Source organism: Coregonus lavaretus (assembly GCF_964263955.1).
Source record: "Coregonus lavaretus genome assembly, chromosome: 29".
NCBI classification, from domain to species: Eukaryota; Metazoa; Chordata; class Actinopteri; order Salmoniformes; family Salmonidae; genus Coregonus; species Coregonus lavaretus.
The window spans coordinates 12,106,438-12,128,717 of NC_140016.1; the positions used below are offsets into that span (position 1 = coordinate 12,106,438).

The 22,280-nt window shown below is 43.2% G+C and overlaps 1 protein-coding gene across 3 annotated transcripts in view; it reads right to left on the reverse strand.

The window, feature by feature from the left end:
• Window positions 1-22,012, reverse strand: part of uvssa (UV-stimulated scaffold protein A) — a 30,965-nt gene extending 8,953 nt beyond the window's left edge. The window contains exons 1-11 of one of the 3 annotated variants that reach the window (XM_084146514.1): window positions 21,836-22,012; window positions 21,496-21,621; window positions 21,063-21,393; window positions 20,839-20,959; window positions 20,278-20,661; window positions 19,918-20,027; window positions 16,857-16,985; window positions 4,614-4,719; window positions 928-1,126; window positions 598-738; window positions 86-269 (exon numbers count right to left, since the gene is read on the reverse strand). In XM_084146514.1, coding sequence (XP_084002640.1) covers window positions 86-269; window positions 598-738; window positions 928-1,126; window positions 4,614-4,719; window positions 16,857-16,985; window positions 19,918-20,027; window positions 20,278-20,661; window positions 20,839-20,959; window positions 21,063-21,393; window positions 21,496-21,605 — 1,815 coding nt within the window. In that variant the 5' untranslated portion in view covers window positions 21,606-21,621; window positions 21,836-22,012. The other 2 variants (XM_084146513.1, XM_084146512.1) reach the window with 2 other exon arrangements.
• Window positions 22,013-22,280: the final 268 nt, after the last annotated feature.

The window sequence follows — 22,280 nt, forward strand, 5'->3', positions numbered from 1 at the left end:
ATATATATATATATATATATACACACACAAAAATAGAAATTACAATGACAGTTGTAATACTTTCACCAAAAACTTAAACGCTCACCTTGACTCGGTCCTGGCGTTCACAGAGGGCTCCGTTGTGCATGGGGGCTTTGCACCTGTGCTTGACGGGCTGGAAGCGACCAGCGAACGTGATGTACCTGGACTTCATCTGGGCAGCCAGTTCCTTATTCTCCACCTCCTCCTCTACCTCGTTGGGAACCCAGAACTGGTGCTGGGAGCTATTCCTGGACACCAGGATAGAGGGAGGGGTGTGAAGAACTGTCCATTTACACTGACCGGCTCTTTATTAATATCAATCTGTAGCAATGTTATAGCTATTAGCTGAGAATTTAGTTGGAAGTATTATGGGAGAGTCTCTTTTCATAACTCATAACACTGTTTATCTCTAATAACAGCTTTACAGTGCCTCTGAACATACAACAGTGCTCTCTAGTGGCCATATCAACACCAATGAAAACTTGAAAAGTTAAGTTCTGTGCAGTAGTTGAACCATTTCAATGTATTCTCAATAAAACATGCTAGTCATTGACGAAGTTGTGAGTCTGTATGTACTTGATGATTTTGCCTGCAGTGGGTTGCTCCTCTCCCCAGTAGTAGAGGTCCAGACCAAAGGGGATGACTGGAGCTTTGTCCCTCTCCTCACTGGGGTCACTAGCCTGGTCTGTGGGGTCCACATGACCTCCTGCTGCAGAGCTAGAGAGAGATGGAAAACAGCACTTACAAGTGGTTGAGGCTGTGGTTCTTTTCTTTGGTTGTGACAGACATATTTCCAAAGTAGCCGTCCCAAATCCCAATTCATGTGGAACGATACAATGGAGTTGAAATAGAACAGGATAGTGCAATAAACATCAAGAGTTATGAAGTAAAGCAGGGAGGGGTCACCTGGTGCTAGGTGCCTGGGGTAGGAGGCGTTGCTTGAAGAGGCGGAGTGTGGCGGCTGCACAGGTGGGATCCTGCTCCTCGTCCGTGGCTCTCTTCCTGGGTCTGGAGAAGGTGTGAGAGGTTCCTGGTGCAGGACACTTCACTGGAGGCTGGACTGGCTTCTTACTGGCCACATAGGTAGATGGGGATGGCTCCAAACCTGGAATAACCAGCAGAGTAGTGTGTCCATACATTACATATTACGTCAAGGACTTCCAAATACTTTTTATATGTACGGATTTATCAAACACATTCTACTGCTTTAGTGCTGTGTGCTCACTGCTCAGCTAAAATAGTCTTGTGGGACAGCTATTTATTTCCCTAGCCTCTTGGAAAACATACGACTGTCCTTTTAAACACGCTTTTATTGTCAACATCCACAGCCTCTCCAAGAACAAATTGATCATAAAAACATCTGTGTGGCCCTCCGTTGATTTTCTAAATCCCCATGTGGCCCTGAAGCCTCGAGATGTTGCCCACCCCTGCTGTAGGTGATGCTAAGCCAGTTATGAAGTGAAGGCCAGGGCAGAGTGGAGTGGAGGAGTGGCTCTGCCGCGGTGCGTTAGCCTCCTGGGTGGGCAGGGAGGGGCTCTATGAGGGTCAGACTGAGCTTAAAGCTGGAAGAGAGATCACAGCTCCGCTCTAAGCCGCACCTGCCCCAGCCCCACACTGGGACAACTTAAACTTATTAAAACAAATAAATTAAAAATGTTTAAAAAGCAGTTGTTACCTCACAGAGGACAAAGTGGGAGTTACCTTACAGCTATGTGTGTAAGCATCTAACCGCATCTTCATCTCCACTCCTAGTAACAGACCAGATACATTAGAAAATCCTTTGGAATTAATAAACATTATTAATTACACAAATGTATTTGTGAAAATAATACACCTAAACAATTCCCCCCTCCCCCCAACGAGAAAAAGGAGAAAAGGTGAATAAAAGAGAATGTAATGTTGGTCAGAGGCACGTCTCCTTCCTCCTCAGAGAGCCCATTCTCTGCATGGCGTAAGCCTCTCCCTTTGCATCGTTCCGTGCAAAAACCCCATCTGAGGAATTGTGAAATACTACCAAATCCTTTCTTTTTCTGTTCAAATTGACCAAAATGGTAGCTATTTGTCTGAAGCAATAAAGTTGCAGGTGTTAAAGAGATAAATCAATAATAGCAAATAGAGAGGTCTAGCAGCAGGGAGACATGGCGCTGTGCTGCCAATGGTGGCTATATTGATTTTCCTGAGTTCAGCAGGCCTTGTAATTAAAATGTAAATTTGAGAAAGAGATAACGTCCTGACAGGACTGCTGGGATAAAGGGATAGATAAAAGAGCAGTGGAGAGAATGGATAGAGAAAGAGGAGTGAGAGAGAAAGAGGTGTGAGAGAGAGAGAGAGAGGGGTGAGAGAAAGTGTGAGAGAAGGAGGAGTGAGAGAGAAAGGAGTGAGAGAGAAAGAGGAGTGCGAGAGAAAGAGTAGTGAGAGAGAAAGTGAGAGAGAAAGAAGAGTGAGAGAGAAAGAGGAGTGAGAGAAAGTGTGAGAGAGAAAGAGGAGTGAGAGAGTAAGAGGGTCAACGTCACGTTTTGGGGTTGACGTATTTGACAGACTGGTCTGATAAATTCAAATGAAATTGAGAAAACACAGTGCATATTCACCAAACTATTCTCTGTATTTTACTTTCTTTTTTTTCTTTCTAAAATAGTATTTTATTTTGTATGTTTTTACTGTTGATTACACCAGGGCTGCAAATATTATTTTTGTCCTAAAACTGAATCTTTATTTTGCCTTGTTCCATTGGACTAGTTTCATGTGTACCACATCCCTGAGGTATCTGAGAAAACATCTAAAGCAGCCAGGAGAAACATCTACAATGTGCCGTTAAAGTCCTTAAGCCAAAATCAATGGAGATCCAGTCAAAACACGGGTACTAAATACATCACATTTAGTACCACTAAAAATACTACTTTGCCAGATTAATTCTGGGACCAAATCATAATTATTTACCCACAGCAGGACTGCTTCCAATTCAATGAGGAAATATCCCTTATGTAAGTCACAAAGAAACTTATGAGTGTGTGTGTGAGAGTTCACCTCAGCCTTGCTGTGCTAGGGAGGATGCTCTCTCCCTCCCCACTCCCTGTGGTCTAGCCCCCTACAGAGACTAGGAAGCATGCTCTCTCCCTCCCATCTCCCTGTCTGTCCCTGTGGTCTAGCCCCCTACAGAGACTAGGGAGGATGCTCTCTCCCTCCCATCTCCCTCCCCGCTCCCTGTGGTCTAGCCCCCTACAGAGAGACTGAGACCAGGTGGATGTTGTAAATTACAGCGCTGGGCTAATAGGAGCTCATTAACAGCATTGCATTGTTAATTTTCCTTGGGTTCTACAAATCACTACATAGATCACTCTTCAAAGCAGCCTGCCCGGCCATGCTGGAGACTTTTGTAGGCTGGTTCCTATTCACTTTCAGAACATTAAATTAAATAATGCAATCACTGGACAACACACGCGGAGGACGGTTTTAGGGCTAATCAGACAACAAATCTAATTCATGGTCAGTTTCATTTGAAAATGTGATGACGAGGAATTAGGTGGAAAATGTAATGTGAACCTAAAACATGAATTTAAGGCTGAATCTGAGCATATAATGTTTATTGAAACAAGATGTCCAGAAACCATTCACTTTGATCTTCTTTAGCCAGCTGGTATAAAACGGGAAATCTTCAGTTCAAACAACAACAAAGCGGCAAATAGCTGAGTGATGGAGCTGGAGAAATGTAACCCCTCAAATCCATAGACAGAGCTTCGGATGCAAGGACTGACCATCCATGTTGAGGCTATACAGTGTTTGCATTGTTTACAAAAAAAAGACAAGCTTATATTTTGGGTTCTGATGGAATACGACAATTGAACTAAGTTATATTCTTCAAGAATCAATGGGTGTATATCACTAACTTGAAAGTAAAACAAATTGATGTAGCAGTTGCAGATTGCCCCTTTGTCAACTTTTATGACATAAAGTGTCAGTTGGAGATAAGGGTGTTATAATCCACTTGCATTACAGACAACCTCTGACCTTTGTGCATGGCCCGTTTTGTTACAGCCTTGCAACCATATATCAATATTGATACCATTAGTAATCACACAGACTGGGAAAATGATATTCTGGTTATAGAACTGGAACAAACCGGTTTGCTGTCAGCGATGGAAGACATTTTATAGAACAACGGTCATAAATCATATAAGGGGATTTTGCACAGGTAAATGAGCAATTATGTTACTTACCATTAGCGAGCAGTTTGGATAATTGAGTTCAATGCTGAAGTACTTTTGAACATCTGAAGTTAAAACCAGCCAGGAACGTGCCTCATCTTAGGTCAGACACACTCTGAGGCCTAACCTATGACCTTTACCAACATTGCACACGTTGGGCTTTAAACAATCACTCTACAAACAAACCAGCTTTTAGAGGCATTCTTTGGCACCTTCCTCATGTTTATCTGAACCAGTCCAATCAGTATTTGGTGATGTGTGTGTGCGGTGATATCCTGAGGCGAGGGTGAGAGCTTACTGGGATGTCCCTTTATTATCTTGCTGTTTGTTTGACTGTGACCCTGTTGTGTATGCACCTGCCCCTGGTGCTCTGCAGCTGAGCAAACTCACCGTACTCCTCCCGTAGATGGTCTGGAATGTGTGGTTCAAAACCCTCCTTCTCCGGCACCTCTTCAAAGTCATCATCATCGTCATCACTGCCCTCCGGCGCTTTCATCTAGTGGATGGAAAGAGGGTGTCTTTGTAAGTACAGGGTCAGCTCAACATGCATGCATGGTTGACTGACTATGGAAAGGATCAGTCCAACTACTAAATGGTAATGCATTATCAATGTAGCTAGACAGCCTATAATAAAAGGTCTAATAATCCATGAGAAAGACCATCCTTACTTGCCTAACATAAAACTAGGCCTCTTCCTAGGACCACAATAATCAAACAGCACTGTCCGTATTCTCCATGCCCCTGCATCACTAGAAGTAAACCGAGACTCTTCTCTCTCCCAGTCTTCCTCAAGTCCCCTGTCCCCTGTCCCCACCCCCTCTCCTCCCTTCTGTCTCTGTGTTTGTTTGCAGACAGGTTACAAAGGAATTAGGACCTCATCAGCAGTTCCCTGGCTGCTGATTATCACTCAAATGGTATCCCCCACGGCCCTCAGGGTATTCACAAGATTTACAGCGCCCCGAACGGCCAACTCGGCAGTAACGTGGGACGTCTTCACATTTTAATTCAAAGCCTTAATGGAATTTCCACTTGACCACATCCAATTTTTTTCTTCTTCCTTTTGACGTGGTGGTTTATTTGACCACTGTCCCATCTAATTGTCACTGCGTATAACAGCGCTTGTTTAGTTAATTTTGTCATTGAGGTTAAGGAAGACAGAGAGGGAGATTTACCTAGTGTTTCTAAAGGAGGCAACTTAATTATTTTTCACAAGTAACTGTAATTGATACAATATGATTGACAAAGGTAGTGTTTTGCAAACAGACACTTAAAAGTCTACATATGATCTTAAAAGACAACATGTATTAGTTGTAAAGGTATTTAAAGGCTGTTGTTAACCTTTAGATACACCTGCTCAACTACCTCCCTTCCCCAGTTTGCACATAAGCACCTCAAACCAAATTCTCTATTGTTGAGCATCCTTTTGTCTGTTCTGGCCAATCCACTCACCTAATACCCAAACATGCGAATCTTAGCCTATCCTTTATTCCTGAAAGAAGAGGAAATAAAACTGTTGGAAGCAATAGGCTGTCCAACAGATGGAGTGATAAGTGTACTGTGGCCCTGATTCACAGCTGTGGGAGAGGTGTCTGTGTGTGGAGCTGATAAGAAACCTGAGACAGGCTAGTCAGAGAAAGTCCGGGTCACCAAGCAATATGGAGGGCTCTCACCTCTGAGCCAGCAAGCTGTATTTCTTCAACACAATCGCTTTTGGGAGATCTACTCAACAAGAGCTGAGAGGACTAGGTGGTAACCACCAGCCTAGGTATCAGGCTTCCAGCCATAATCTGTCTGATTACTCAGGCAGTGCACTTGGCTATTTATTACGTCCTACTTCTCAGACAACACGGCACGAGTTGGATGAAACTAACGCAGGTATAGATGGGTGGCCACCGTGTCCATGGCCCCTGTCTGTCTGTCTGTCTGTCTGAAGATGCTGCTGAGAACAAAGAAGGTGGTGTGCCTGGTTCAGGACAGGAGGGGAGGTGTGATGGTCTCCTCCTCTCCTCTGCCTGGAGCCTCTACCTGCTCATCTATCACCCAGCCTGTAGGTTTTGTTATCACTCTAACACTAATCAAAAGAGAAAACTGTCACCGGCGCTGACCTGTGGAACCTCCCAATTACGCTCTTCAGGAATGACAGGGGCACTTAACTCCCCAGGAGAGTAAATGACCAACATCAATCCTGGTGGAATAACAATGAGCTGCCTTGGCCGCAAATAATTTTTTGGGTATAGAATCCGAGCAGGGGAATTTATGAAAAGCAACCCAAGGCTTTTTTTCTCTCCTCCTCCTCCCCTCTCTAAGGGAGGCTGTTCTGTCCTGCTCTGCCTGGGGGATGAAGCGAAGCCCGCATCGGCGCTAAACACAATTTATGCCTTTTAATTTACTCAAAAGGGTAGTTAACCATTCCCTGCGCTACATAACAGAATGCCATTTAAATATAGGGGTCATTTTCATAAAACATTATCCATAACGCTCATGTCCTTGCTTGGTCTAGGGCACGCCACGTATGAGCTACTGTTTCCACGCACGCCGTTCCATTTATTCAGCTTAATTGCTTTCATGATTACCTTTATGTCAGGTAGTACAGGTAGATCAAAGCTTGCTTTTTATTTCTCTTATTCCCCCTCTTATTTTATTTTTCATCACCGCCTGTGAGCGGTGTTGACTATGGAAGATTAGGGTCTAAACTGTCTTTGGATGAGGTCTAAATTACTCCCAGTCATCGCTTTCAGCAGGGAGACGAGCCGCAGTAACGCACACGCTGCTCAGAGAGGAGCCACAGTAATGTACATGCTGCTCAGAGAGGAGGCACAGCAATGTACATGCTGCTCAGAGAGGAGCCACAGCAATGTACATGCTGCTCAGAGAGGAGCCACAGCAATGTACATGCTGCTCAGAGAGGAGCCACAGTAATGTACATGCTGCTCAGAGAGGAGCCACAGCAATGTACATGCTGCTCAGAGAGGAGCCACAGTAATGTACATGCTGCTCAGAGAGGAGCCACAGTAATGTACATGCTGCTCAGAGAGGAGCCACAGTAATGTACATGCTGCTCAGAGAGGAGCCACAGTAATGTACATGCTGCTCAGAGAGGAGCCACAGTAATGTACATGCTGCTCAGAGAGGAGCCGCAGTAATGCACACGCTGCTCAGAGAGGAGCCACAGTAATGTACATGCTGCTCAGAGAGGAGCCACAGTAATGTACATGCTGCTCAGAGAGGAGCCACAGTAATGTACATGCTGCTCAGAGAGGAGCCACAGTAATGTACATGCTGCTCAGAGAGGAGCCACAGTAATGTACATGCTGCTCAGAGAGGAGCCACAGTAATGTACATGCTGCTCAGAGAGGAGCCACAGTAATGTACATGCTGCTCAGAGAGGAGCCACAGTAATGTACATGCTGACCAGAGAGGAGCCACAGTAATGTACATGCTGCTCAGAGAGGAGCCACAGTAATGTACATGCTGACCAGAGAGGAGACACAGTAATGTACATGCTGACCAGAGAGGAGCCACAGTAATGTACATGCTGACCAGAGAGGAGCCACAGTAATGTACATGCTGACCAGAGAGGAGACACAGTAATGTACATGCTGACCAGAGAGGAGACACAGTAATGTACATGCTGCTCAGAGAGGAGCCACAGTAATGTACATGCTGCTCAGAGAGGAGCCACAGTAATGTACATGCTGCTCAGAGAGGAGACACAGTAATGTACATGCTGACCAGAGAGGAGACACAGTAATGTACATGCTGCTTAGAGAGGAGACACAGTAATGTACATGCTGACCAGAGAGGAGCCACAGTAATGTACATGCTGACCAGAGAGGAGCCACAGTAATGTACATGCTGCTCAGAGAGGAGCCACAGTAATGTACATGCTGCTCAGAGAGGAGCCACAGTAATGTACATGCTGCTCATAGAAGCCGGCTAGATGGTGGTAAATAAGTGGCTCATCCTTTGCCCTGCACTTAATACAACAGACACCTGCACTTATGAGACACGAAGACCAATTTAATTGTCCCATAATATTACATCAATATCAGATTAAATTCTAACTAACTCATAATTATGGCTATCCGAGAGAGAGAGAGAGAGAGAGAGAGAGAGAGAGAGAGAGAGAGAGAGAGAGAGAGAGAGAGAGAGAGAGAGAGATCCAGGACAGCAACACAATTAGACCCAACCAAATCATGAGAAAACAAAAAGATAATTACTTAACACATTGGAAAGAATTTACAAAAAAACAGAGCAAAAACTAGAACGCTATTTCGCCCTAAACAGAGTACAAAGTGGCAGAATACCTGACCACTGTGACTGACCCAAAATTAAGGAAATCTTTGACTATGTACAGACTCCGTGAGCATAGCCTTGCTATTGAGAAAGGCCGCCTAAGGCAGACCTAGCTCTCAACAGAAGACAGGCTATGTGCACACTGCCCACAAATTGAGGTGGAAACTGAGCTGCACTTCCTAACCTCCTGCTAAATGTATGACCATATTAGAGACACATATTTCCCTCAGATTACACAGACCCACAAAGAATTAGAAAACAAATCAAATTTGGATAAACTCCCATATCTATTGGGTGAAATACCACAGTGTGCCATCACAGCCGCAAGATTTGTGACCTGTTGCCACAAGCAAAGGGCAACCAGTGAAGAACAAACACCATTGTAAATACAACCTATATTTATGTTTATTTATTTTCACTTTTGTACTTTAACTATTTGCACATCATTAGAACACTGCATATAGACATAATTACATTTGAAATGTCTTTATTCTTTTGGAACTTTTGTGAGTGTAATGTTTACTTACATTTTTTTATTGTTTATTTCTATTTTGTTTACTATCTACTTCACTTGCTTTGGCAATGTAAACATATGTTTCCCATGCCAATAAAGCCCTTAAATTGAAATTGAATTGAGAAAGAGAGTGAAAGAGAGAGAGAGAAAGAAAGCAGAAGAGCAGTATGGTTTTGATACTTGAAGAAAGGAAAGATATTTTCCTCTATTTCATAGAATATAATAACGGTTTCTAATATAATAATGGTTTTGGTAACACTTTAGTTTGTGTTGCGATGTGGATTGCACTTCCTCTCCCTTTCCCTGAGTTTGGGGGTGGATTCCATTAAGTTAAAATAGAGTTGTTAAAGTGATCATTTCTATGGCAAACATTAGGTTGGGGGATTTGGCTCTCATACCTTACCATTGTGGTAACAATTTACTTGACACCCAGTGTCATGACACGTTATGACGTGGTCATAACCATGTCGTAATATGTCATAACAGCTGACATAACTTGTCATAATCTGTTATAATATGGTCATAACACTGTCATGACATATTTAAACCTGCTGTGACTTATTGCGTTATTTTATGGCTGGTTATGACACCTACATAAGAGTGTAAAAACCCACAAAACCTACCACACAAGGCAAAACATTCCATTACATCATAGCCTACCTGTCAACAGTATGTTTATGTTATATAACATTTTCTGAAATTGACCATATTAAATTAACATTGTCATTGTGCACACATTGATGTCAGACATGCACCTACCCAATGCTCTGTTGCTGATGACTGGGATGAATGCAGGAGCAGATTTCAGGAGCAAGACAAGACACCCTCTTTTTGACTGATGACTGATATAAGGGCCTGTAGGTGATAGGCCTATCTGGTTTATATGATTATGATGGTCATAATGCTTCTTGACAGTGTCATAAAGTGTATTTTCTTAGTCCAAGTAAAGTGACACAGGATGGTCATAATGCTTCATGACAGTGTCATAAAGTGTATTTTCTTAGTCCAAGTAAAGTGACACAGGATGGTCATAATGCTTCATGACAGTGTCATAAAGTGTATTATTCTTAGTCCAAGTAAAGTGACACAGGATGGTCATAATGCTTCATGACAGTGTCATAAAGTGTATTTTCTGTAAGTGATTTAAAATATGATGAAAAAAACATGACTGTAAATAATTCATTACAACAACAAAGGATTTAAGAAACATACTTTCAAACGAAAATAAACTTATTGACAGGGAAAAAACTCATTTGAATAAATGTGGGTTTGACACTCTTATGTAGGTGTCATAACCAGCCATAAAATAACGCAATATATGTCACAACAGGTGTAAATATATGGGTCATGACAGTTTTAATACCATATTATGACAGGTTATGTCAGCTGTTATGACATGGTTATGACCGTGTTATAACGTGTCATGACACTGGGTGTCAAGTAAATTGTTACCACAATGGTAAGGTATGAGATGGCCAAATCCCCCAACCTAATGTTTGCCATAGAAATGATCGCTTTAACAACTCTATTCTAACTTAACGGATTCCACCCCCAAACTTAGGGAGAGGAAGTGCAATCCACATCGCAACACAAACGTTCTACATTACTCCAGGCCCAGGTACAGTCTTTCATTCCCAGTTTCTAGCAATTGTGGAAAAGGAGATTGCTATTTTGTTTATACCAGTTGTCTTCTTTAATCCAAAGCAGTTATTTCTCCGTTGATAGATTAAAACCCCATGGAAAAATATTACCAGCCCACTAGAAATTCCTGGTCGACAGACATTCTTTTAGTTTTAATTCTGCAGTGATAAAATCAGGACTGCAATCTTGAGATGGCAGCGCTGTAACTCTTATACAGGGGTGTGTATGGGGAGGAGAGGATATTTTATATAGAAACATTTCGCTGACACAAGCCTATCTAAAACATGGCCTTTATCCCCTATCCCCTCCTTTGCATTTAAACAGACCTTTTTCCTATCCTGTACAATGTATAAAGAAAATCACATTTTCTCCCTCTTATAAAATACTCCAGGAAAGTTCCCCAAGATAAAAATTGTTATTTTAAGTTAACTATACGGTTATATTCCCCTGAATGGTCTACATAGCAAAAACAGCAGCTTTAGGCTACTACTGCAGTGCTATTTGTTACTTCTTTATTCCTTTGTATATCAGAGACAATAATTGTATGTCATTCAATCAGGAAAATGTGGGGTTTTTTTCATTCAGAAAGATATCAAATTATACACCTTTACCTAATTAGGCAAATTAAAATTCCGCAAAGGTGTCCATGATACATTTTATAGACAGAAGCAGGCGCATTAAATAATAATATTATCCATTCTTTCCCAGCGCTACTTGGCTTTGAAACATCCAGGATGAACTCTATGGATTGGCCATGTCCAAACCTCTGTCCCTTCCCTCCGTGAAAGGTGTAGGTGAGGTTCTGGTTAAATATTCACCATTTACTGGGAAAAAACACCCTTCAGAGGGCTAAAGTGCTCTCTGTGCCCTACAATATATTTTCTATGGTCTAATTAACTGCGTAAGCAATCTCAATTATTTTGTGCCTTGGGAAGCGCCCGCTCCAGCGTACTCCTTAAGTAAGTCTGTTATCCTTTAAAAAAGATATATCTTAGGAGGCAACGTCAGACAACTCAACTCAACTTAATTTGTCTTTTGGCAAGTTTGATGGCTATGCATTTAAAAACCCATTCAATCTTATAAACCAAAAATGTTATGTACTCAGCTGTGATGGTCCTTTGTGCATCTGCTATTTATATGCTAATATCCACTCTCACTGGAAGGTAATTATTACAGCAAACCAATAACTCAGGTGTATGGGCGGCTGGGCCAAGGGAACGGCCGGTCAGGGGAATGGAATTAAGCGCTGCGAGTCGGTCGGTCGAAGGAGGAGGAGGAGGACTCAAGACTGGAGGTGAAAAACCCTTTAAGTTGTCCTCCATTCTCTCTGCAGACAATATAATGCCCCTCACTGCCAGGCTGGCCCTTCTGGCTGTAAGACAGCATTCAGTCTCAGACACAGACACAGACACAGACACAGACACAGACACAGACACAGACACAGACACAGACACAGACACAGACACAGACACAGACAGACAGACAGACAGACAGACAGACAGACAGACAGACAGACAGACAGACAGACAGACAGACAGACAGACAGACAGACAGACAGACAGACAGACAGACAGACCATTTCCTCAGCATAGAGCAGTATATTACATTATACATTACTGTGGAGGGAGAATGTGTTCTGTGAAGATTGTGAAGGCTTTAATGCAAGAATCATTTAAATGCATTTACTTTCTTTACATAAGAAAATGTAGCCTAACGCAAAATGTGCTTTGGTCTTGGAAAGCATTTCCAGTCACATAGTGATTGATGTTAATGAGTATTTCCACCATGCATATATAGCCTAGCTACTATTCGATTGGTTCTGTGGTCAAGAGCCATGTCCAAATACCTTGTGGTACTTTCTAGCTGCAGCGTTTAATAAAAAAGAGTCTCTGTCAAAAAGTAATGAAGTGAGAAAAGGCCCATTGGGTAAATAAGATTCAATGGGAGGGAGAGGATCTGACATGAAGACAAACAGAAGGGAGACTGAGGGTAGCTTTGGGGACGTGGAGATAGGTACCAGCCAATTGTAATGGTCCATATCCCAGAACTACTACCCCACTGGGTGTCTGGGGGATACACTAATGAGGGCCCCTCAGGGGCCTCCCCCGGGACCCCATCCTGGAGGGGACAGCCAGGTCACCTGACAGATGAAGTTATATATGTCTCCATCCTCCAAACGACACTGTCAGCTTCCCCAATGTCTTTATCCTGAACGGCTGGAAGAGGCAGAGTGGGCCAACCAGCGGCGTGACACGGGCGCAATCATAGGATGATGAGACTATTACTTAGCCCATCTGATGAATATATTTGAACTATGTCTAGATAAATGCATGCTGAAAGTGGTTCACATTAAATTGGCCCAGTCTCTGAACATCATAAAGATAATGACATTCGGGGATGTAACAACAGTTATCCTGCTTACTGATCTCAAATGAGTGATCATGTGCTTGACTGAACCCTGTACAGATCAATGGTCAGTGTGGATCAGGAGTGCAGAGGGTGAAGATAGACTAGGCCTGCCAAGCCTCTCCGTTAGCTCCCAGACAGAGTGTAGAGTGGTCCTAACATTAATACCAGTCAGTCTGTAGATATTGTACACACGGCCTGATCAGGTGAGGATGAAGAACAGAACAGGCAGGGGGAAAATACTCTCTCTGTTTATCTCCAGTTTCCCAATGTGAAAAACAGAAAGACATCAATTACTGCTCTTCCTCCTGGTCCTGATAAGATGCCTTATCTGGGTAAACAACGCAATATTCCTCCCATGCTGCATGTTCAATGTGTGTGTGTGTGTGGTGGTGGTGGGGGGGGGGGGGGGGTGAAAAGGTGCCTGCTTTACAAATACTCCCTTCTTTACCATAAACCTCAGTGACAAATAATTAAAGGTGCTTAAATGAGATCCAGCCAGCTGCAGAGTGCTGCTATCAGACACATCCACCTCTTCCATTTATGAAATGGGTGCCACTGCCAGCAAACAGAGAGAGGGAGCTCGGCAGGGAGAGAGAGGATGGGTACTGCTGGAGGAAGAGGGATACTGCAGTACAGCAGGCACTCAGTCTGGATGTGGGTTAAGGTTTGGCCCTATCATTTACAATAGGACTAGGAGGGAAAAGTGGGTCCTACATGGAGCATGGATCCCTCAATCAAATATCAAATTGATGTCAAAGGTACATTTTAATTAAAGCAGTTTTCATGGATACGTTTAAAACAAGCATACTTTGCTTTCTGTTGTGCTCACTGAAGCCCCATAGAGAATTAACGCAACATAGAATTAAAACGTAACATCAATTATCCAAATCCATGATTGGATCTCATACAGTGGCTTGCGAAAGTATTCACCCCCCTTGGCATTTTTCCTATTTTGTTGCCTTACAACCTGGAATTAAAATGGATTTTTGTGGGTTTGTATCATTTGATTTACACAACATGCCTACCACTTTGAAGATGCAAAATATTTTTTATTGTGAAACAAACAACAAATCTTGAGCGTGCATAACTATTCACCCCCCCAAAGTCAATACTTTGTAGAGCAACCTTTTGCAGCAATTACAGCTGCAAGTCTCTTGGGGTATGTCTCTGTAAGCTTGGCACATCTAGCCACTGGGATTTTTTCCCACTCTTCCAGGCAAAACTGCTCCCGCTCCTTCAAGTTGGATGGGTTCTGCTGGTGTACAGCAATCTTTAAGTCATACCACAGATTCTCAATTGGATTGAGGTCTGGACATTTAAATGTTTCCCCTTAAACCACTTGAGTGTTGCTTTAGCAGTATGCTTAGGGTCGTCGTCTTGCTGGAAGGTGAACCTCCGTCCCAGTCTCAAAGCTCTGGAAGACAAACAGGTTTCCCTCAAGAATTTCCCTGTATTTAGTGCCATCCATCATTCCTTAAATTCTGACCAGTTTCCCAGTCCCTGCCAATGAAAAACATCCCCACAGCATGATGCTGCCACCACCATGCTTCACTGTGGGGATGGTGTTCTCAGGGTGATGAGAGGGGTTGGGTTTGTGCCAGACATAGCGTTTTCCTTGATGGCCAAAAAGCTCAATTTTAATCTCATCTGACCAGAGTACCTTCTTCCATATGTTTGGGGAGTCTCCCACATGCCTTTTGTCGAACACCAAATGTGTTTGCTTATTTTTTTCTTTAAGCAATGGCTTTTTTCTGGCCACTCTTCCGTAAAGCCCAGCTCTGTGGAGTGTACGGCTTAAAGTGGTCCTATGGACAGATACTCCAATCTCCGCTGTGGAGCTTTACAGCTCCTTCAGGGTTATCTTTGGTCTCTTTGTTGCCACTGATTAATGCCCTCCTTGCCTGGGCTGTGAGTTTTGGTGGGCGGCCCTCTCTTGGCAGGTTTGTTGTGGTGCCATATTCTTTCCATTTTTTAATAATGGATTTAATGGTGCTCCGTGGGATGTTCAAAGTTTCAGATATTTTTTTATAACCCAACCCTGATCTGTACTTCTCCACAACTTTGTCCCTGACCTGTTTGGAGAGCTCCTTGGTCTTCATGGTGCCGCTTGCTTAGTGGTGTTGCAGACTCTGGGGCCTTTCAGAACAGGTGTATATATACTGAGATCATGTGACAGATCATGTGACACTTAGATTGCACACAGGTGGACTTTATTTAACTAATTATGTGACTTCTGAAGGTAATTGGTTGCACAGGGGGTGAATACATATGCACGCACCACTTTTCCGTTATCTATTGTTTTGAATTTTTTTCATTTCACTTCACCAATTTGGACTATTTTGTGTATGTCCATTACATGAAATCCAAATAAAAATCAATTTAAATTACAGGTTGTAATGCAACAAAATAGGAAAAAAACGCCAAGGGGGATGAATCATTTTGTAAGGCACTGTAAATGTATCTGCGAATGTTATGCAACTGAGAGGAGGCAGAATGTAGTGTAGGCCTGCAAGCTGAAGCCATACAAATATACTAACAACAAGCTATTAAGGGTTGAGTTGTTTTGGTAATTACTTTGTTCCTTGACTTCACGTCTATGTTTTTATGTCAATGGAGTGAGAAGCAGCTAAACTACCATCTTTACCTTTTTGGATTTCTCAATTTTACTCCCAATCAGCACGGGTTTATTGAGTCGAAAAAGCAATCACATCCTTGTCAGAGCCCCGATAAAGCGAATACAGTAATGGAATGCTTTTAAGGGTAAAAAGGAAAAACTAATTATGATAAAGGACTTAAGTTCTTGCTTTATCACACGGTATTGAAAATGTTGGCTGACAGTGATAAACCTTTACAGGTAGCATTACGACGCTCTGTCACTACCACTTCCCAGCGTTCCCTCAAACGCAGCGCTCTCTCTCGCTCTCCCTGCCCAGTTAAAAAGGGATATCAGGTGTCATAATGATGAGTCTCATAACTGCTATATATGCGTAGTATTCCAGAGAGGGAGAGAAGTGGTTCTGTCTATTAATACCTAAAGCATGCCTCTCCATCCTCTCTCGCTGTGCTAATCTCAGCCTGATGCGTTACATTTCAACACCACTATCATACCTCGCACAAATGTCCAACTATTACATTTTTCATTACAACTACTGTGGTTCTTCCACTTCCAGGCCCTGAAACAATTTAAAATAAAATACATTACAGAAGTGCTGAACATTTTTGCCTTGAGGTGTTAATGGTATTGAGGCCAAGGCTCACTTTGTTCAATGAGAAAATCTGTAACAACAACAACATGTGGGATTTCACCGTTTTCAGAGAAGATCTGAACATAAATATGTAAAAGTGAAGAGGATAAAGATGTCTGTATTAAAAACACAGCAATTGATGCATACTGCATTAGTGCAATCTATTTAAAAAATGATTTTACCTATGGATTATACAGACCACACTCAGATATCCTCACACTGATGTTTTCTAAATGATCAGCTCACTGAATACGTCCAACACAGTACCGTAATGATAGTTGTCAACCCCTCTACTCATATGGCAAGTGGCAAACCTCTTCCTCTCCGTGGGTAATATGTTGTGAAATAGTGCCCTCTGCTGGTAAAGATATATACTTGCAACCAGGCTGAGAAGTCACATCAACCTCTGGACAGTAAAAAGGACGAATGCAAGCAAAGAAAAATAGGACGGGGATCTGGATGTCTTGCAAATTATTATGTTCGTCGACACCTGCCCTTCTTGTTAAATAATGTTTTAATTGTACTCACCACTCTGCGATTCCTGGCCTTGTAGTCAATGTGCAGGTCTCCATGGTTCTGCAGAGCTCTATCCAGCGACGACTTCAAGTCTATGGCACGTCTGAGGAGCGGTTCTGGCACACCTGCCTTGGTGAAAACCTTAGGAGAAAGTAACCAACATTATCATCAAGCAGACCTGGAGCATGTAGACAGGTCCTAAATGACCATTATTTTGGTTTATCCATGTTTGATGATTGAGAACATCTTGACTGGCTGCATCACTGCTTGGTATGGCAACTTCAAGGCTAATGCAAGGCACTACAGAGGGCAGTGAGAACAGCCCAGTACATCACAGAGGCAGAGCTCCCTGCCATCCAGGACCTCTATATTGGGCAGTGTCAGAAGAAGGGCCAAAAAGTTCTCAAAGACTCCAGCCACCCAAGCCATAGACTGTTCTCTCTGCTACCGCACAGCAAGCGGTACCAGTGCACCAAGTCTGGAACCAACAGGACCCACACATACTTACACTGACACCCCAACACATACACACACACTAGTCTCTACCCACACACTCAAACATACTTACACCCCAACACACACACTACATATGCCCACACACACATAACATGCACACACATGCATTCTGATGCCACACACACACATTCACCATATAGGCTGACGTTACTGTATATTATCTATCCTGTTGCCTAGTCAATTTATCCCTACCTATATGTACATACAGTGGGGAGAACAAGTATTTGATACACTGCCGATTTTGCAGGTTTTCCTACTTACACAGCATGTAGAGGTCTGTAATTTTTATCATAGGTACACTTCAACTGTGAGAGACGGAATCTAAAACAAAAATCCAGAAAATCACATTATGATTTTTAAGTAATTCATTAGCATTTTATTGCATGACATAAGTATTTGATACATCAGAAAAGCAGAACTTAATATTTGGTACAGAAACCTTTGTTTGCAATTACAGAGATCATACGTTTGCTGTAGGTCTTGACCAGGTTTGCACATACTTCAGCAGGGATTTTGGCCCACTCCTCCATACAGACCTTCTCCAGATCCTTCAGGTTTCAGGGCTGTCGCTGGGCAATACGGACTTTCAGCTCCCTCCAAAGATGTTCTATTGGGTTCAGGTCTGGAGACTGGCTAGGCCACTCCAGGACCTTGAGATGCTTCTTACGGAGCCACTCCTTAGTTGCCCTGGCTGTGTGTTTCGGGTCGTTGTCATGCTGGAAGACCCAGCCACGACCCATCTTCAATGCTCTTACTGAGGGAAGGAGGTTGTTGGCCAAGATCTCGCGATACATGGCCCCATCCATCCTCCACTCAATACGGTGCAGTCGTCCTGTCCCCTTTGCAGAAAAGCATCCCCAAAGAATGATGTTTCCACCTCCATGCTTCACGGTTGGGATGGTGTTCTTGGGGTTGTACTCATCCTTCTTCTTCCTCCAAACACGGCGAGTGGAGTTTAGACCAAAAAGCTCTATTTTTGTCTCATCAGACCACATGACCTTCTCCCATTCCTCCTCTGGATCATCCAGATGGTCATTGGCAAACTTCAGACGGGCCTGGACATGCGCTGGCTTGAGCAGGTGGACCTTGCGTGCGCTGCAGGATTTTAATCCATGACGGCGCAGTGTGTTACTAATGGTTTTCTTTGAGACTGTGGTCCCAGCTCTCTTCAGGTCATTGACCAGGTCCTGCCGTGTAGTTCTGGGCTGATCCCTCACCTTCCTCATGATCATTGATGCCCCACGAGGTGAGATCTTGCATGGAGCCCCAGACCGAGGTTGATTGACCGTCATCTTGAACTTCTTCCATTTTCTAATAATTGTGCCAACAGTTGTTGCCTTCTCACCAAGCTGCTTGCCTATTGTCCTGTAGCCCATCCCAGCCTTGTGCAGGTCTACAATTTTATCCCTGATGTCCTTACACAGCTCTCTGGTCTTGGCCATTGTGGAGAGGATGGAGTCTGTTTGATTGAGTGTGTGGACAGGTGTCTTTTATACAGGTAACGAATTCAAACAGGTGCAGTTAATACAGGTAATGAGTGGAGAACAGGAGGGCTTCTTAAAGAAAAACTAACAGGTCTGTGAGAGCCGGAATTCTTACTGGTTGGTAGGTGATCAAATACTTATGTCATGCAATAAAATGCAAATTCATTACTTAAAAATCATTCAATGTGATTTTCTGGATTTTTGTTTTAGATTCCGTCTCTCACAGTTGAAGTGTACCTATGATAAAAATTACAGACCTCTACATGCTTTGTAAGTAGGAAAATCTGCAAAATCGGCAGTGTATCAAATACTTGTTCTCCCCACTGTAGCTACCTCAATTACCTCGTACCCCTGCACATCGACTAGGTACTGGTACTCCCTGTATATAGCCATGTTATTACCTGGTACTTCCTGTATATAGCCATGTTATTACCCGGTAGTCCCTGTATATAGCCATGTTACTACCCAGTACTCCCTGTATATAGCCATGTTATTACCTGGTACTCCCTGTATATAGCCATGTTATTACCTGGTACTCCCTGTATATAGCCATGTTATTACCTAGTACTTCCTGTATATAGCCATGTTACTACCCAGTACTCCCTGTATATAGCCATGTTATTACCTGGTACTCCCTGTATATAGCCATGTTACTACCCTGTACTCCCTGTATATAGCCATGTTATTACCCAGTATTCCCTGTATATAGCAATGTTATTACCTGGTACTTCCTGTATATAGCCATTTTATTACCTGGTACCAATGTGCCGGAGGAAACACTGTACAACTGGCGACCGTGTCAGCGCACATGCGCCCGGCCCGCCACAGGAGTCGCTAGAGAACGATGGGACAAGGACATCCCGGCCGGCCAAACCCTCCCCTAACCCTCCCGCTCGCGGCTGGCTGCAACACAGCCCGGGATCAAACCCGGGTCTGTAGTGACGCCTCAAGAACTGCGAACAACTCTGCATTGTTGGAAAAGGATTCGTAAGTAAGCATTTCACTGTTAGTCTACACTAACAGTGACATCAGTTGAATTTGAATGGTTCTACTGGATCCTAATGAAGCCCTACCTGAACCCAGGACTGGACGACAGGCAGGTGTTTAGTGCTGAGCAGTTTGTGCAGTTCCTTCATGGTGTTCACCACTGCTTCGTTCTCCTCTGTCTCCTTTAACTTTAAATCTGTGGGGATTGAGGGAAACTACTGAAAGGTGACAGTCCTTCCCTGTCTGGCACATTTTAAAAAACAGCACGTTTTATTCAGTGTGGTCTTTTGGAAATGTTGATTAGAACTCTTTCGAGAATTAGGTTAAACGTTATGTGGGTTCCTATAGGTGTAACTGTCCTGTGTGAATGACTACCCACCTGTGGAGAGGTTAAAGGTTATGTGTGTTCCTATAGGTGTAATTGTCCTGTGTGAGTGACTACCCACCTGTGGACAGGTTCAGGTCCAGGCTGTATTTGTGAGATATGAGTCCTGTGTTGCGTATGAATGCATCTTCATCCAGAACCTCTTCCATATCACTCTCTTCTTCACTAGAATTCTCTTCCTCCTTCTCGTCATTGGTTTTCGTTGCTGTACTTGTCTCTGGATTCTTGGTTTCCCTCTCGACCTCCAGGTCTTTACTACAACAGGGCTGTTTGTCTAGGTCACTGGAGGTGCTAGCCTTCTCATTAGGTACAGAAGAGACAGAAGCGGTTGAATTATTGGCTGGAGTTGTGGTATCTAGGTCACTGAGGTCAAACTCTGCAGGCAGAAGCAACTTCATGCAGTTGTTTATCTCTGTTAGGCACTCTTCAATCTCTTCTGAGGCATCTGAGAAGAAGCAACAACACATAGAAAAGTTATACATTAGCTACACTCATTGCATGAAAAGCCTGAACCCAGTGTATGTAAGAAGTGATACAATATAAAAAAAAAAAAAGTATTATCAATAGAATTATTATATTGATAATAAATAAAAACAATAGTAATAATATATAAGGTGTGCACCTTCCATTTCCTTGGTGGCCTTTTCAACTTTGTCTTTATAAATCCTCTCCAGTCGTTTCTGTCTCTCCTCCTCTCGTTTCCTTTCAGCTAGTGTTCTGGCCTGAACATCATGAAAATCCACCTGAAAGGAACACAAACAAACAATATTATTGCACAACAGCACTTCATTTACTTATTTTACTGTGACCTTTGAAATGATCTAATAGGGTAATCATCCTTCTTACCTTTTTAACCTGCTTGAGAAAGTGGTAGCCCAAGGCCAGTTTCTTATAGGCCTCTCCGTAAGTGGCCTGCCATTCCTGCACGGTTTTGATGGCAACGGTCTTCAGCTTTCGGGCCACCTCTTTGGGTGGTGGCAGAGGCTCATCTGAGTCCGTCTCCACTGTCAGGTCCAGAAACTCCTGGAAGTTGTCCACCAGCAGGACCCTGAAGTGGTGTGAGCGGGTGAAGAGCTCACTGACCATCTGGAAGGCTGACAGGCGAATCTCGGCATGCTCCTTGGCCAGCTGCGTCATGACCAGGTGGTAGAAGTGCTCAATGTAGTCGTTGGAAACTCTGTCAGAGGAGAAGTTGTGTTTGACAGAATTAAATTGTACTCATTTGTATGTAAAGCTGAAGCCGGAATAAGTAAATTAGCTATAGGAAAAAACGTCATACTTGCATATCTTTTTCACTTCCTTCAGTTTATTTGGATTTAGTTGTGGTTCCCCAGATGTGGTCAACTCTTCCACGAGCTCTGACAACTTGTCTCGTTGTGCGTGGTCCATCCTTTTACCTGAAGCGCTGGGAGAGAAACCACGAATAGTAACGGTAGTAGGCAAGTTAGCACAAATGTCAAAACAAACCAGAAGCAATGTAGCTAACAGTGACACCCCTGAGTATACTTGAATTAAAGTGGTAGCTAATGACATTTAAAGAGGCTAGATAAAAAACGAGCTATATGCTAGCTAGCAAATATGTAAACAAAGACCACTTCACGAGCGAGACACATACTAACTCCAGTACAGTACGTCCACATAGATTTCCTTTCCAAATATTTTATGAAGAATGCACGAAAATTGTATTTAATCATGATATGAAAGATATGAAAGACATTGCTGGCTGCTACAGTGTCCGGTCTTCTAGCTACTGTAGCAAAGACTTCTAGCTAGCTAGCTCCTCCTGAGTGCCTGTCATGCTGAGCATGCGTCGCCCGGCCTTATCCAATCAGCTTCTTCAAACAAAACACAGTGACTTCCGGTCAGGAATTTCTACGCGTTCAGCAGGGCACAATATCCTGAGAGGATCCCTGTGAATAGTAGATCTGTTCCAGCACAGCGGGATAGACCATGATAGATATATGCTTCAGGTTGTCTTCTTGGCGTTCATAGCAATGGTTATCTACTACAAAACCATGGTGCTTGCCTACGGAGCTGTGAGAGGAACGGCACCTCCTTACCTCC